This window comes from Amphibalanus amphitrite, unplaced genomic scaffold, assembly GCF_019059575.1.
Source record: "Amphibalanus amphitrite isolate SeventyFive unplaced genomic scaffold, NRLGWU_Aamphi_draft 002101F_arrow, whole genome shotgun sequence".
NCBI classification, from domain to species: Eukaryota; Metazoa; Arthropoda; class Thecostraca; order Balanomorpha; family Balanidae; genus Amphibalanus; species Amphibalanus amphitrite.
In genome coordinates, this window is record NW_024883594.1 from 52,114 (window position 1) to 69,911 (window position 17,798).

Here is a 17,798-nt window from a genome sequence, read left to right on the forward strand (position 1 = left end):
TCACTCTCTCTGTCTCGCTGCGTTCCTCTCTCCACTTCAACCGTTCCTCTGCCCGTATTAGCCCGTTTCCTGTCCATATTTCTCCGTTCCTCTTCCCGTAGCTATCCGTCCCCTTGCCAGACTCACCCTCTCCCTCTGCCCGTATCACCCCTCCCTCCCTCAGCCGCACCCCTCCGTCCCTCAGCCGCACCCCTCCGTCCCTCAGCCGCACCCCTCCGTCCCTCTGCCGGCGGCCAGGCCCTCTGCCAGCCCGGGCCGCGGCCGGCCCGCCGCGCGGCGGTCACAGGAAGCCCTCAAAGCTCGGCCGGAGTCCGCCGCACGAATCGGGCCTCCGCGCCGCCGCCCCGCCCGGGCAGGCGCCATCCAACAAACTACGTCACCGCCGGATATCTACGCCGCCACGTTAAAACAGGCGGCCGGTGAGATCGGCCGTAGCGCTCGCTGACGCGGCCCGGCGCGGTGGGAAGACTGGGCTCCTCTGCCGGCAGCAGAGACGCCGCTGCTGGTGCCGCCGGTAGTGCAGCGGACGGTACCCATTGACGCAGTACCTGACCGCGGTCGGGTCCAGACTGCTTCCTTGGTACGGCAATACGCAGCTCTGGGGCCCGGTGTATGTGAGGCGGGCCCGCTATCGCCGACCCTATCGGCCTGGCTCGGCCCGGTCCGGTCGGTCCACCGTATGTAGCATGCAGTGTGTACTGTGCGCCCACGGCACATATCGTGCCCACAGTCCCCTGTGACCGACCGTCGTGTGGGCGCCACAGCCGCGGCGCGCCACGGGAGACATTCAGGAGAGCTTCAGCGATCAACTGTCACGAAAGGGACACACAAAAAGATCTTCAAGCAACGCAGAATGACATCACAGCCTAAGGAAATATCATGTAAAGCAGAGGCAGTAACCATACATCGTCACGGCAGTCGGCACCCACCCACTGTATTGCTGCACACTGGAATCAGTTGCAGGACTGTCCGGTGGGGCGCGACTGTGTACAGCTGTGGAGTCAGGTGCCCAGAGCTCAGAGGGCCAGCCACCAGCCGGTTCACAGAGTCCGACAGTGGACCGACGTCAGCTGATCGGACCCCAGCGTCAGGTGACATCAGCTGATCGGCCCCCCGCTGACGTCAGCGGGGGGCCAGCGTCAGTCAGCTGATATCAGCTGATCCGCAGCCGGTGACGTCACCGCAGCAGACAAAGGCCCGACTTTCTCGCTCTCAGAGTTGGGCCGACACGCAACTGGTCACAAAAACTGGCCTCCGTTCGGCCGGCCGACCCAAACAGCGGCGCCCGCGCCGTCCCGGCCAGCTCAGCACCCGCGCAACGCGGGCAGCGGCGAGACAACGGCCACGGATAGCTGCTAATTATGGTTAGCCCAGCGCAACAGCTAGCTGGCTCCTAAAAACCGCTTACTCTCCGCCACTGCTAGACGTAACTACGGCTGGCTCCCAACTGTTGCGGCTCCCAGTCACGGCTAGACTTCAGTCTAGGCTAGCTCCCAGCCTCAGCTTTATCTCGATAGCAGCTGCCCGGCGTGGCTACCTCCGCTGGTGCAGCCCCGTGAGATGACTGCCGAGATACAGTCCCTCCCGGCCCCGCTGCGGGCTACACCCGTATGACTCAGTCCACCCCCACCCACCTGTGGGCCACTCGCGCCCCGTCCGCCGGCCTCCTGACACCGGGCCGAGCGCGCCGCCGCCGCGGGGAGCCCCGGCAGGGGAAGTGACCGGTACACCACACAGCCGCTCCCCACACCCACACACAGAGGCACACTCACAGCCACTCAGCCCCGCCGCCGGCCGGGCCGCCACTGTTCACCGGCCGACCGACCGGCGGCGGCGGCGGCGGCGGCGCGCAGCTCGATCCGGTGACGTCAGCCGGCGGTGACGTCACCCGGCGGTGGGCGGGGCCGAGGGCAGCTGCCGAGGGGTGGACGGACGGACGGACGGACGGACGGCTGTACGACTCAGTATTGTAGTACAGACTGCAGATACGGCCCGATCACGGGGTCAAAGTCCCCATGGTGTTGGGTTAGGCCCTTCCGTTACATCATCTTAGGGCCGTGTGATAGGATGATAAGGGGGAGGCGATGGTCTGACTCGACCCGCGGCTCTGGTACGGAGCGGACGGAGCGGCCAGCCAGCCGCTCAAACGGCCAACCCGCAGGAGTTGGCCGTTTCCATTACCAGGCCGAACACGGTCCGAAAAACGGTCCGCAAAACATAGACAGGTACCCAATACCCAAAGGTAAGCACAATGATCAGCTATGCTGTCGGCAGACAACAGCACATTTTGTGTGTGCAAAAGTGAAAACGATGTTTCACCGGTCCAAGACAAAACGACCGAAAGAATGAAAAGCTGCAATGAAATTGCAATGATCGAATGAGATATTGGCTTTGTTGCAACCGAAAAAATATGAATACCCAATCGACCACTTTGTTAACACACACATAACATCATACGAGTTTGGATGTCGTAAATGCAAGGACCAAACGGCAGCATCAGCCATCAACAGTGTTCGTTTTGCAGGGTGGAACAGGGCAGGGGCGGGGTGGGGTGAATGCATGGATGATCCCGACACTGTGCTTCATTAGCGTGCCAATCACCTTCCCGCCTTTCGCACAGATCCCCCACAATTACTCTCCTCAGCGAGATCCCCCTGGCCAAAACGGAGTGTTTTGTCAGCGCGCGCCACTAGCATATATGTCCGTCTCCCGTTAAGGGCCACACAGGACACCCGGCTGAGTATGAAGGTATGATGAAGTCTGCTCGTCGGCCAGTACGTAAGTGGTCGCGTTCACCGCCCACCGCCCACTGAAAGTCGCGAGCACCAAAATACCTGCCAAGGTGGATTGCGATTTACCTGCTGCCTTGCAGCTGAGCGCCACTCGAAACACTACCATGGCAATAGATAATACCCTGGCCTTCTTCCAGAGAGGAGGTGTGGGCTCGCGTTAGCAGTTGGTGCCGGAGAATAATATCACCGCAGGTTTACTGCCACCGGCGAACATTGAAAACAGTGTGCCGATTCTACCTAGGTATCCTACAGGTATTTTGTATATAGGTGCTCATATATGTAGGGGAGAGAACCTTTAGAGCCGCTGACACACACACTACTCTCTCCTCTCTCTCTTTCTTTCTCTCTTTCTCTCTCTCTCTCTCTCTCTCTCTCTCTCTCTCTCTCTCTCTCTCTCTCTCTCTCTCTCTCTCTCTCTCTCTCTCTCACTCTCTCCCCGCTCTCACCGGCAGCTGGTATCTGGCGCACTCCTCCTCTCGCTGGTTTCTGGGGAAGTAGTGCGGCAGTAGCACCTCGTATATCCCGGCGTCCATGGCGTCCACAGTGAGTACGAGTAGTGGCCCCGACGGGTCGGCGAAACGCTCCAGGAACCGGCGCACAGTGCCTGAAACACCGGGGTAACAGATATACATTATACTTCACACCGTCCCTGAAACGGAATAACAGGGCAACAGCACACCGGTGCAGTACGAGACTGGAATGGGGTAACAGGGAACATCGCAGCGTGACTGAACATCGGGGTCACAAAGACACGTCACACCGGCGCCTCGCACCTTGAATAGGGAAAATTCACACCACATCTTCAGATACACTGCCTAAACCCCCAACTTGATACACTGGGAAACAACAAAATACACATAAACTGCAGTTCATATAGCAAGCCACAGCACCGCCGAACACCACATCAGTTACCAAACGCCCGAACTGAGTCAGCTTGCCGCACGTGTTCGACGTCTATGCTGATTGCTGAGTGTCCAAGTCTGATCAATGTCGGACACTGACACGGTGGCTATGAATGACGGCTTGACGATTGACGACCGACGGTAACTTTGAGGCCATGCATGATTGACATTGTGAAATCTGGATGACCTAATCTGGCTTGCAAATTCTAAAGGAAAAAGGATCAGGGGTCGATAGCAGAGATTTGTGATACAAATTACCGAAATATGATTTTGAAATACAAAGTGTGGATTCAACAGCCGTAGGTATCTTTTGGATAATCTTTCGAACGCAGCCGCCGTCCTTTCGGATAAGAGGAGTGCAGTGTGCGCATGGATGTACATGATAGCGGACAGGGTACCTCACATCAATGAACTAGCAGTATGAGCGCAGCGTTGTAAAGTCCCGTCGATATCCCAGGCCATGGTAAGTTGCACTAGGGTTGACTATTAAGTAATGGAAGTGCCTTAAGCAATTAAACATTTTTGCACGTGCACACATTTTTTGGGTGTCATTTCATGCGCCGATGTTTTTTTTCTATCCAATGTTGAAATCCACATGTCCTTAGCTACTTTTTGCTATAAGCTATCGTCGTTTTCCCAAGAGACCACCCGAACCTGTGGCGCACCACCTGGCAATGGCCAAAACCGCGCGCCAGCGCCGAGTGCAAGGTCATTAGAGCTCAGTTTGTCGTAGGGAAAAGGCCTACCAAGATCAGAAGATTTCTTTTTTAAGTGTATGGAGCGACGCATCCTCCCCACAGACGATATGTCGGTGGTTTCATCGGTTTGAGAAAGAAAGCACCGATCAGCCTTCTGGCGGCGTTCCAGGAGTGGGTCAAGACGAGGCTGGAACGGTGTGTGATGCTTGAAGGCGATTATGTGGAGTAGTGTATGCTGTCATTTATCGTGCCTATGTGCATTTTTTGATGAAAATATAGCAATTGTCCATTGTGTAGCCATAACAATAAGCCACTAAGCTCTTGATGATCTCGCGCTGGCACTTGGCGCGCGATTTTGGCCATTGCCAGACTCCTTTTTCATGGTGCGCCGCAGGTTCGGGTGGTCTCTTGGGAAAACGACGATATCTTGGAGCAAGAAGTAGCTAAGGACATGTGGTCTTCGCCATTGGATAGAAAAAACATCGGCGCATGAAATGACACCCAAAAATTATGTGCACGTGCGATAACGTTTAATTGCTCCCACCTTAACATTAGTTTTGAGTTGAGATAGCCAAATTGGTGGCCATGGCCTGCAAATACCGGTTTGGGCACTCACAACATCGAAAAATGCTTTAATTCGAAGATATGGAATTTCAAACTTGCAGTTTTCGGATTCTAAGGGGCTAATGCATTGGAATGCCCCCTTAGAATTTGTGACGTCAGCGGAGATCTAACGATTTTTAAATCTTTGACTAAAACCATCGTTAACACGTGGTGGTATACGCTGCTTTGCGCGCAACGTCTGCCGCACTTTAAGGCTGCCAAATTATTGCTTCCAAATAAAGTCGCTAGTAACAGGGGAGATCCCAAAAAGTAAACAAAAGTAAAAGCCTAATATCTTGAAAACCAGTGAATATTTTTCGGTGAAATTTGGTAGATATTCGTTTTCGCTCTTTCTGAACCAAGGGACATCACTTTCATGCCAATTCATTAACTTTTTTGAAGGTGGGAGGGTCCCTTTAAGGCACTTCCATTACTTAATAGTCAACCCTAGTAGTAGATTATTTCCCCGCACCCTAGGAGCCCACCCTGGTACTGTGACTCGTGGCGACATCTGCGTCCGCACTGTACGGGGTTTCTATATCCAGAGGTCAGCACCTTGCAAGCCCCTGGCCTAGTCTTCTCGGCGTTGCTTGCATTTGCACTGAATACGCCAGCAATGGGATTTAATCTCGATGTTGACGACGTTCTATCAAATCGCCTAAACTTGTAGTCAAATTATTGGAACAATCAGTTTTTAGAAAACGCAGATAACACATTTCATCCAATGAAAGCGTCATGCTGATTGGGCTAGGATATAGGTCAGTTGTAGCACAAGCAGTGATTGTGATACAGCAATTACAGCAGAACAATGCATTCCGCACCTTAAAATGAGAGGTTCAAAGAATGAAACACAAACGGAACATAACCCGAATTATTTTAAACGCTCACAAAGTGTGGACCTCACAATGCATCCACTGGCGCCCAGAGTAGCACTACTGAGCGTCTCTCCTTTACCCGGTGTCTGCCTGACCGCGGCACACACGGAGCGCGCTGTGGGCGCCGCACGGAGCGTCTCTGGTACTCAGGGAGCGCACTGTGGGCGCCGTCTCTGGTACTCACGGAGCGTCTCTGGTACTCACGGAGCGTCTCTGGTACTCACGGAGCGCGATGTGGGCGCCTCACGGAGCGTCTCTGGTACTCAGGGAGCGTCTCTGGTACTCACGGAGCGTCTCTGGTACTCAGGGAGCGTCTCTGGTACTCAGGGAGCGTCTCTGGTACTCACGGAGCGTCTCTGGTACTCACGGAGCGTCTCTGGTACTCACGGAGCGCGATGTGGGCGCCGACGTCCGGCGGAAAGCCGCGGCGCGACGAGTGGAGGCAGGGCAGGCCGACACTGGCCAGCCGGTGGTCGCAGACCAGCTGCAGCACCTCACTGAAACACAGAGAGACAGACACTGAGACACAGAGACAGACACTGAAACACAGAGACGGACACTGAGACGGGGGAGAGAAACTCAGTGAGACACAGAGACTCACTGAGACAGGGGACAGAGACTCACTGAGACAGGGGTCAGAGACTCACTGAGACAGGGGACAGAGACTCACTGAGTCAGGGGACAGAGACTCACTGAGACAGGGGTCAGAGACTCACTGAGACAGGGGTCAGAGACTCACTGAGACAGGGGTCAGAGACTCACTGAGACAGGGGACAGAGACTCACTGAGTCAGGGGACAGAGACTCACTGAGACAGGGGTCAGAGACTCACTGAGACAGGGGTCAGAGACTCACTGAGACAGGGGTCAGAGACTCACTGAGACAGGGGTCAGAGACTCACTGAGACAGGGGACAGAGACTCACTGAGTCAGGGGACAGAGACTCACTGAGACACAGAGACTCACTGGGACAAGGGAGAGAGAGAAGCAGCGCAGGCCGACACGGCGAGACTCACTGAAACATTTACACTAACGGACAATGAATCCAGAAGAAAGGCTCACGGAAAATGAGGACGGGGAATGGTAATGAGGCAAAAAGGGAGGACGATGCACCTGGCCAATAAATTGGCGTTCACGCCATGAGGCCGCATGTGATCAGCTCTTGGTGAGAGCGGTCTCCGTGAACGTATCGACGTCGGGTCTCGGTTACCACTGGGCCGACGTTGGCTACCTCACCAGTCACCAGTGACCCCCGACACCGAGTGGCGGGCAGGACCAGCGCGCGGCGCTGGCTGGGAGCGGCTCCCGCAGACCTGGGCCCTGGGCACCTTCCGTTGAACACCCCATCGAGAAATATAATACGATGGCGATAGAGTTAGAAGTGGGAGCGAAAATCGGACGGTGTCAGGCCGGTGCCGGGCTGTTATCTCTTGTGTCCGGTCCGGTGTCTGTTCTGTCTGTTCTGTGTCCGGTCTGTGTCTGTTCTGTGTCTGTTCTGTGTCGGGTCTGTGTCGAGTGTGTGCCGGTCCGGTGTCGGTTATGTGTCGGGTTATGTGTGGGGTCTGTATCGGGTCTGTGTTGGATCTGTATCGGGTCTGTATCGGGTCTGTGTTGGATCTGTGGAGGGTCAGTGTTCAGGCACGTAGCCAGGATTTTGCTCAGGGAGGGGCCACAGGTCGCGGCCTAGTGTCGTACCCCCTCCAAAAAGGAAAACTCCTCGGATTCGGCCCACTATTTTTGGGGGTGTGGTGCATCTGTTTTAATTCAATTTTTAAACTTTATTTTATTTTTCGTCTTCAGGGGGGGGGGCATGGCCATATGACCCCCGCGGCCCCCCTTGGCTACGTCCCTGTCAGTGTCGGGTCCGTGTCGGATCAGTGTCGGGTCAGTGTCGGGTCTGTGTCGGGTCTGTGTCGGGTCTGTGTTGGATCTGTGTCGGATCAGTGTCGGGTCTGTGTCGGGTCTGTGTCGGGTCTGTGACGGGTCTGTGTCGGGTCTGTGTCGGATCCGGTGTCGGTGGACGCTAGAGTGACTGGGCTGTCGGTGACACTATGTCAAATACCGACTGGGCATTATCGCCGGACGTCCCACTCCAATAGCAGTGGCACGGTCTCCCTCTCCGCCAGCGCGGCGCACCAGTCGGCGGTCGACTCCGCCTCAGCCCTAGCCCCCCCCCCCCCCCGCCATCATTCACCCCATCGTCACCATTAGCGCTGCCATCCTCTCAACTAATCAAAAGACTCTAGCCCAGTGGAACAAAATAGTGAAGGGGAAACCAAAACGCGGATATCGGGGCGATGACCCTTTACTGTCTCACACCCACCGGCGCTGGCCGCTACAATGACTGTCAAATCGGTTCCTCCCTCTCGCTGGTTTCAAATCACAGAAATTACAGAAAGGAAATGTCGAAATGAATATGACGATGAAGGCTCGTCAGACAATTTATATCCCAAACAACTAGCAATTGTGTTACATTTTTAGCTAGCAGTTATCAGGCCGCCATATTTTTGGCTGCAGTTATTTGCAGAATACTTTGTCACTATCTGACGGCTATTTGACCCCCACTCATTTCAGAGCCGTAAGGGTGGCGATTACATTGGAATTTACAGCTTTATGGAACCCTGCATTCAAGTTGTTAAACGTTTCGCCAAATTCCTCAACATTTACGACGATCAGACCACACTATTCTTAGTCTTCATTGTGGTTCGATTTGAAAACGCATCGAAATGTAGCTGGCGCTTTATCAGTTTCACGAAAAAGAATTAATACGTAAGGCTACAAACCGTTTACGTCAAACTTTAATAGGTGTTTGTCGTTTGCATGTACCGCGAGTTTGTTGGCAATAATGGCAGCATTAAGCATAAGTGTTGAAATGATCGCCACTATGCCAAAAGTAATATTTCGCGCGGTGGTTCGCCATCGGGCGATGCCCCCATCCAACCCCCCTCACCCCCTCCCAATCGGGCGGCGCGGTGCCGCTCGGGACGGACCACCCTCGTCCGTCGGCCGCGGCGCGGCTCTCGGTGCCGCCCCCCCCCCTCCACCCCACCCAGCCACCACCCCCATCCTCCACCGCGGGTCGATACTGATTCGCCCGGGACGGCTACCGGGACGGGACGGCTACCGCAGTGGTCGATAAAACTTCCAACGTACCAACGCTCGTTGGAGCAAGATATTAGCAATACTTGGAAGAGCTGGATACAGTCCGCCCGTCTACATGGATGCTTCCTTACGCCTAAAATACAGCATTGACTTATGACTTTCTAATCGTCCGGTGCTGTTATCGGCTGCTCGGTACCGCGTGTATGTTTCCTCATTCACTCCTGGTCACCCTTCGGTCACCCCTCGCTGGGTCGGGCCAGTCGGCTATTTTTATCCTCTTTCCGGCTAGGCCACCCGCTGAGCTCCCGCCGTGCCGCGCCGTCTGCGAGGGACCTGACCCTTCTGCCGGCAGAGGTTTCTCCAGGTGTCTCCAAGGAGCCATCGTAGCGCTAAGGGTGTGCTCCGCATACACATACATTGATTTTCGCCCTTACTAGCAGGGCCGCTGGCACGCGTTGGCAGCGCCCTGCGGGCATATTTTTCGCTTAGGGTCATTTTGTGGTAAGGAGGATCAGAAAATCACCCTTCCAACTTTCTCCAGGCCTGGGTGTTTTATCGAGCGCGCCTGAAAACGCACAGTGGACCGAAATCACACTTCGATTGCGTTACTTCGTATTAGGTAATACGATCAAAAGTGCGCTCTTTTCTCAATCAATAAGGACAAATGCGTTTAAGTACACATATACACTTTTAAATTAAAAGCTTTAAAATGCTAAATTTCAACATCACTACGCTGATGATAATCGTTAGTTGTTTCAGACTTTGCCGCGAAAACGTAGGCATTCAGATCCACCGTGCGGCCGGTCACCGTTTGCAGTAGTGTGATGGTGTGAGTTGAGTCTGGGGAGTCATGGCCGTGTGGGGAGAAGGTGAGGAGATACCGGTGTGCCGACGCGGCGGATGGCAGTGATTAGACAGTTGTGACCTGGTGTCCTGACCTGAAATGACTGACACCTGAAATTTTCAGGATAGGTGGCAAAAGGCTCATTCCCAGACGTTGTGCCAAATTTTGCGGCGCTACGCGACACCAACTTTTACGCTATTCGCGAAAAAAAACTTAGGGAGGCTGCTTCCCCCTCCCCCCGCCAGGCGAGGGCTAAGTTGGAGACAGTGGTGGGACTAAAGATGTTCGTTGGAGCAACTCCAAGCATTTTATCGACCTGTGGGCTACCGGGACACCTCGGGCCCGGCGGGACGGCTACCGGGACAGACAGGGGACGGCTACCGGGACAGACAGGGGACGGGACGGACACGGGGCGGGACGGCTACCGGGACAGACACGGGACGGCTACCGGGACAGACAGGGGGACGGGACGGCTACCGGGACAGACAGGGGACGGGACGGCTACCGGGACAGACACGGGACGGCTACCGGGACAGACAGGGGACAGACGGAGTACGGACCAGCCGCGGCAATATTTACTCCAAATGACAGAGCTGTCATTGCCGGATGCCATAAGTGGCAGTGCGGGAAAGGACAGTCACTGGGGCGACATTTGTGCCATTTGCAGGCTCTGGATGCCATCAAAACATGTCCGTTATGCGTGCAGCATTGATTACCAGGACCGCTCCAGATGGACGATCTACATTTTCCAAACACAGCACGGCACCGCGATCGGCCGACTAACCCAATGTCGCACTGTTCTACACGGATGGAGGAACAGGCAAACAGAACAGGAAAGCCCTACGGCTTGGCATCCATCATGAAGGCATCCATCATGGCATCCGTCTTTGACTTTGCAGTCATATAACTAGTTGAAGATAAAACACTTCATATTATATAGGTAACCAAACTGTATCAGTTTCCAAAAGTCAACATTTTCCAATGCGCAAAGGTGGTGTGATTGTATATAGACGCCTAGGGCGGCATCGGCTATCGTCCCAGCTATCTGCCAAGTGCCAGGGGCCCGGGATGTTCGGCGTTTCCTGATTCCCAGCCCTCTGGCCAGGGGCCCGGGACGTTCGGCGTTTCCCAGCTCTCTGCCAGGGGCCCGGGATATTCGGCGTTTCCCAGCCCTCTGCCAGGGGCCCGGGACGTTCGGCGTTTCCCAGCTCTCTGCCAGGGGCCCGGGATGTTCGGCGTTTCCCAGCCCTCTGGTCAGGGGTACAGGTCGGGTGTCGGACGGAGAGGACACGCACCGAGAGAGGTTATCCCGGCGTCTGCCCCTCTAAAAAAGGTCACCACCATCTCTCCGAAGCGGTCCGACCTGCATTACTCCTCTGTCATTATTCCTTAACCGCTTCGCTGTGACTATCGCTCATTATCCCATCATAGCCAAAGCGTCTTCGAGGACCTTTGTCACTGCCACCCTTCAAACCGTGTCTCTAGAGCAGTCTCACCGCCTCCCTATAGCGGCCCATCGCCAGCACCGTCCCTCAGAGTGGTCCATCTACCCACAGCGGCACCACGGTCCCCCAGGACGATCCACTACCCACAGCGGCACCACGGTCCCCCAGGACGGTCCACTACCCACAGCGGCACCACGGTCCCCCAGGACGGTCCACTACCCACAGCGGCACCACGGTCCCCCAGGACGATCCACTACCCACAGCGGCACCACGGTACCCCAGGACGGTCTATCTGCCCACAGCGGCACCACGGTCCCCCAGGACGGTCCATCTACCCACAGCGGCACCACGGTCCATCTACCCACAGCGGCACCACGGTCCCCCAGGACGGTCCACTACCCACAGCGGCACCACGGTCCCCCAGGACGGTCCACTACCCACAGCGGCACCACGGTCCCCCAGGACGGTCCATCTACCCACAGCGGCACCACGGTCCCCCAGGACGGTCCACTACCCACAGCGGCACCACGGTCCCCCAGGGCGGTCCATCTACCCACAGCGGCACCACGGTCCCCCAGGACGGTCCACTACCCACAGCGGCACCACGGTCCCCCAGGACGGTCCACTACCCACTGCGGCACCACGGTCCATCTACCAACTGCGGTACCACGGTCCATCTACCCACAGCGGCACCACGGTCCCCCCAGGGCGGTCCATCTACCCACAGCGGCACCACGGTCCCCCAGGACGGTCCACTACCCACAGCGGCACCACGGTCCCCCAGGACGGTCCACTACCCACAGCGGCACCACGGTCCCCCAGAGTGGTCCATCTACCCACAGCGGCACCACGGTCCCCCAGGACGGTCCACTACCCACAGCGGCACCACGGTCCCCCAGGACGATCCACTACCCACAGCGGCACCACGGTCCCCCAGGACGATCCATCTACCCACAGCGGCACCACGGTCCCCCAGGACGATCCACTACCCACAGCGGCACCACGGTCCCCCAGGACGATCCACTACCCACAGCGGCACCACGGTCCCCCCAGGGCGGTCCATCTACCCACAGCGGCACCACGGTCCCCCCAGGGCGGTCCATCTACCCACAGCGGCACCACGGTCCCCCAGGACGATCCACTACCCACAGCGGCACCACGGTCCCCCAGGACGGTCCACTACCCACTGCGGCACCACGGTCCATCTACCAACAGCGGCACCACGGTCCACCTACCCACAGCGGCACCACGGTCCATCTACCCACAGCGGCACCACGGTACCCCAGGACGGTCTATCTGCCCACAGCGGCACCACGGTCCCCCAGGACGGTCCACTACCCACAGCGGCACCACGGTCTATCTACCCACAGCGGCACCACGGTCCCCCAAGACGGTCTATCTACCCACAGCGGCACCACGGTCCCCCCAGGGCGGTCCATCTGCCCACAGCGGCACCACGGTCCCCCAGGACGGTCCACTACCCACAGCGGCACCACGGTCTATCTACCCACAGCGGCACCACGGTCCCCCAAGACGGTCTATCTACCCACAGCGGCACCACGGTCCCCCAGGACGGTCCACTACCCACAGCGGCACCACGGTCCCCCCAGGGCGGTCCATCTACCCACAGCGGCACCACGGTCCCCCAGGACGATCCACTACCCACAGCGGCACCACGGTCTATCTACCCACAGCGGCACCACGGTCCCCCAGGACGGTCCATCTACCCACAGCGGCACCACGGTCCCCCAGGACGGTCCACTACCCACAGCGGCACCACGGTCCCCCCAGGGCGGTCCATCTACCCACAGCGGCACCACGGTCCCCCAGGACGGTCCACTACCCACAGCGGCACCACGGTCCCCCAGGACGGTCCATCTACCCACAGCGGCACCACGGTCCCCCAGGACGATCCACTACCCACAGCGGCACCACGGTCCCCCAGGACGGTCCATCTACCCACAGCGGCACCACGGTCCCCCAGGACGGTCCACTACCCACAGCGGCACCACGGTCCCCCAGGACGATCCATCTACCCACAGCGGCACCACGGTCCCCCAGGACGGTCCATCTACCCACAGCGGCACCACGGTCCCCCAGGACGATCCACTACCCACAGCGGCACCACGGTCCCCCAGGACGGTCCACTACCCACAGCGGTACCACGGTCCCCCAGGACGGTCCACTACCCACAGCGGCACCACGGTCCCCCAGGACGATCCATCTACCCACAGCGGCACCACGGTCCCCCAGGACGGTCCACTACCCACAGCGGCACCACGGTCCCCCAGGACGGTCCATCTACCCACAGCGGCACCACGGTCCCCCAGGACGATCCACTACCCACAGCGGCACCACGGTCCCCCAGGACGGTCCACTACCCACAGCGGCACCACGGTCCCCCAGGACGATCCATCTACCCACAGCGGCACCACGGTCCCCCAGGACGGTCCACTACCCACAGCGGTACCACGGTCCCCCAGGACGGTCCACTACCCACAGCGGCACCACGGTCCCCCAGGACGATCCATCTACCCACAGCGGCACCACGGTCCCCCAGGACGGTCCACTACCCACAGCGGCACCACGGTCCCCCAGGACGGTCCACTACCCACAGCGGCACCACGGTCCCCCCAGGGCGGTCCATCTACCCACAGCGGCACCACGGTCCCCCAGGACGGTCCACTACCCACAGCGGCACCACGGTCCCCCAGGACGGTCCACTACCCACAGCGGCACCACGGTACCCCAGGACGATCCACTACCCACAGCGGCACCACGGTCCATCTACCCACAGCGGTACCACGGTCCATCTACCCACAGCGGCACCACGGTCCCCCAGGACGATCCATCTACCCACAGCGGCACCACGGTACCCCAGGACGATCCACTACCCACAGCGGCACCACGGTCCCCCAGGACGGTCCACTACCCACAGCGGTACCACGGTCCCCCAGGACGGTCCACTACCCACAGCGGCACCACGGTCCCCCAGGACGGTCCACTACCCACAGCGGCACCACGGTACCCCAGGACGATCCACTACCCACTGCGGCACCACGGTCCATCTACCCACAGCGGTACCACGGTCCATCTACCCACAGCGGCACCACGGTCCCCCAGGACGATCCATCTACCCACAGCGGCACCACGGTACCCCAGGACGATCCACTACCCACAGCGGCACCACGGTCCCCCAGGACGGTCCACTACCCACAGCGGTACCACGGTCCCCCAGGACGGTCCACTACCCACAGCGGCACCACGGTCCCCCAGGACGATCCATCTACCCACAGCGGCACCACGGTCCCCCAGGACGGTCCACTACCCACAGCGGCACCACGGTCCCCCAGGACGGTCCATCTACCCACAGCGGCACCACGGTCCCCCAGGACGATCCACTACCCACAGCGGCACCACGGTCCCCCAGGACGGTCCACTACCCACAGCGGCACCACGGTCCCCCAGGACGATCCATCTACCCACAGCGGCACCACGGTCCCCCAGGACGGTCCACTACCCACAGCGGTACCACGGTCCCCCAGGACGGTCCACTACCCACAGCGGCACCACGGTCCCCCAGGACGATCCATCTACCCACAGCGGCACCACGGTCCCCCAGGACGGTCCACTACCCACAGCGGCACCACGGTCCCCCAGGACGGTCCACTACCCACAGCGGCACCACGGTCCCCCAGGACGGTCCACTACCCACAGCGGCACCACGGTCCCCCAGGACGATCCATCTACCCACAGCGGCACCACGGTCCCCCAGGACGGTCCATCTACCCACAGCGGCACCACGGTCCCCCAGGACGGTCCACTACCCACAGCGGCACCACGGTCCCCCAGGGCGGTCCATCTACCCACAGCGGCACCACGGTCCCCCAGGACGGTCCACTACCCACAGCGGCACCACGGTCCCCCAGGACGATCCACTACCCACAGCGGCACCACGGTCCCCCAGGACGGTCCACTACCCACAGCGGTACCACGGTCCATCTACCAACTGCGGTACCACGGTCCATCTACCCACAGCGGTACCACGGTCCATCTACCCACAGCGGCACCACGGTCCCCCCAGGGCGGTCCATCTACCCACAGCGGTACCACGGTCCCCCAGGACGGTCCACTACCCACAGCGGCACCACGGTCCCCCAGGACGGTCCACTACCCACAGCGGTACCACGGTCCCCCAGGACGGTCCACTACCCACAGCGGCACCACGGTCCCCCAGGACGATCCATCTACCCACAGCGGCACCACGGTCCATCTACCCACAGCGGTACCACGGTCCCCCAGGGCGGTCCATCTACCCACAGCGGCACCACGGTCCCCCCAGGGCGGTCCATCTACCCACAGCGGCACCACGGTCCCCCAGGACGGTCCACTACCCACAGCGGCACCACGGTCCCCCAGGACGATCCATCTACCCACAGCGGCACCACGGTACCCCAGGACGGTCCATCTACCCACAGCGGCACCACGGTCCCCCAGGACGATCCACTACCCACAGCGGCACCACGGTCCCCCAGGACGGTCCACTACCCACAGCGGCACCACGGTCCCCCCAGGGCGGTCCATCTACCCACAGCGGCACCACGGTCCCCCAGGACGGTCCACTACCCACAGCGGCACCACGGTCCCCCAGGGCGGTCCATCTACCCACAGCGGCACCACGGTCCCCCAGGACGATCCACTACCCACAGCGGCACCACGGTCCCCCAGGACGGTCCACTACCCACAGCGGCACCACGGTCCCCCAGGACGATCCACTACCCACTGCGGCACCACGGTCCATCTACCAACAGCGGCACCACGGTCCATCTACCCACAGCGGCACCACGGTCCCCCAGGGCGGTCCATCTACCCACAGCGGCACCACGGTCCCCCCAGGGCGGTCCACTACCCACAGCGGCACCACGGTACCCCAGGACGGTCCATCTACCCACAGCGGCACCACGGTCCCCCCAGGACGATCCACTACCCACAGCGGCACCACGGTCCCCCAGGACGATCCATCTACCCACAGCGGCACCACGGTCCCCCAGGACGATCCACTACCCACAGCGGCACCACGGTCCCCCAGGACGGTCCATCTACCCACAGCGGCACCACGGTCCCCCAGGACGGTCCATCTACCCACAGCGGTACCACGGTCCATCTACCCACAGCGGTACCACGGTCCATCTACCCACAGCGGTACCACGGGACGGCCGCATTTTCTCCCAGCGCCCGCCTCGGAGGCCCCTGCAGCACCCAGCACAGCGCCCGCCAGTTATACCCAGCGCAGCGCCCGCCACCACCCAGCGCAGCGCCCGCCGGCACCCAGCGCAGCGCCCGCCGGCACCCAGCGCAGCGCCCGCCACCACCCAGCACAGGGCCCGCCGGCACCCAGCGCAGCGCCCGCCACCACCCAGCGCAGCGCCCGCCAGTTATACCCAGCGCAGCGCCCGCCACCACCCAGCGCAGCGCCCGCCACCACCCAGCGCAGCGCCAGCCGGCACCCAGCGCAGCGCCCGCCAGTTACACCCAGCGCAGCGCCCGCCAGCACCCACCGTGGCTCTCCGCAGCCGAGTCGTCAGCCCAGCCAGCCTCCCACGGTCGGTCCACAGTGGCAGTCCACAGTGACAGTCCACAGTGACAGTCCACAGTGACCGTCCACTGACAGTCGGCAGTGGCGCCGGCTCAGTCCACTGACAGTCGGCAGCCGGGCACACCGGTCCGCGCGGCGCGGCGCTCCGTACTAGAGTCTCGGCCGCCGCCCACCGACTGTCGGCACCGACACCCCCCCCCCCCTCCACCGACCGTCCGCCCCCCACCCCCGAGCGGCCCCGCGGCCCGCGGACGGCGCCGGCCGGACAGACGCGGACACCCCGCGCCGGGTGCAGAGGACACGCCGGGCCGGGTGCAGAGGACGCCCCGGGCCGGCCCCTCCGGGTGTCCAGTCTGACACACAGCGGCGCCGTGTTGTACCACCAGCGGCTGGCGTACGGCGGTGGCCCGGGCGGGGCGGGGCGGGGGCGGGGGCGGGGGCGGGGGCGGGGCGGGGCGGGGCGGGGCGGGGGCGGCCCTCCGTACTACCGGCGGGGCGGGGGCGGGGGCGGGGGCGGGGGCGGGGGCGGGGGCGGGGGGCGGGGGCGGATCGATGCGCGCTGGCAGCCGGCCGGCGCCCGGCGGAAGGATTGGCCACTCGCAACCGCCACCCGAACGGAACTGAGGAGGGAAGGAGGAGGAGGAGGAGGAGGAGGAGGAGGAGGAGGAGGAGGAGGAGGAGGAGGAGGAGGAGGAGGAGGAGGAGGAGGAGGAGGAGGAGGAGGAGGAGGAGAGCGCAGCGCAGAGAGAGAGAGAGAGAGAGAGAGAGAGAGAGAGAGAGAGAGAGAGAGAGAGAGAGAGAGAGAGAGAGAGAGAGAGAGAGAGAGAGAGAGAGAGAGAGAGAGAGAGAGAGAGAGAGAGAGAGAGAGAGAGAGAGAGAGAGAGAGAGAGAGAGAGAGAGAGAGAGAGAGAGAGAGAGAGAGAGAGAGGAGAGAGAGAGAGAG

General features: G+C 60.4%; 1 protein-coding gene across 1 annotated transcript in view; it reads right to left on the minus strand.

Moving 5' to 3' along the window:
• The window catches only part of LOC122376325 (protein GDAP2 homolog), a gene marked incomplete at its 5' end in the record, with an annotated part of 67,563 nt that extends 50,723 nt beyond the window's left edge, over window positions 1-16,840 (minus strand). The window contains 3 exons of the mRNA XM_043356138.1: window positions 3,239-3,396; window positions 6,258-6,367; window positions 16,818-16,840. Of these exons, the coding sequence (XP_043212073.1) occupies window positions 3,239-3,396; window positions 6,258-6,367; window positions 16,818-16,840 (291 nt within the window). The remainder of the gene's footprint in view (window positions 1-3,238; window positions 3,397-6,257; window positions 6,368-16,817) is intronic.
• Between the last annotated feature and the right edge of the window lie 958 nt (window positions 16,841-17,798).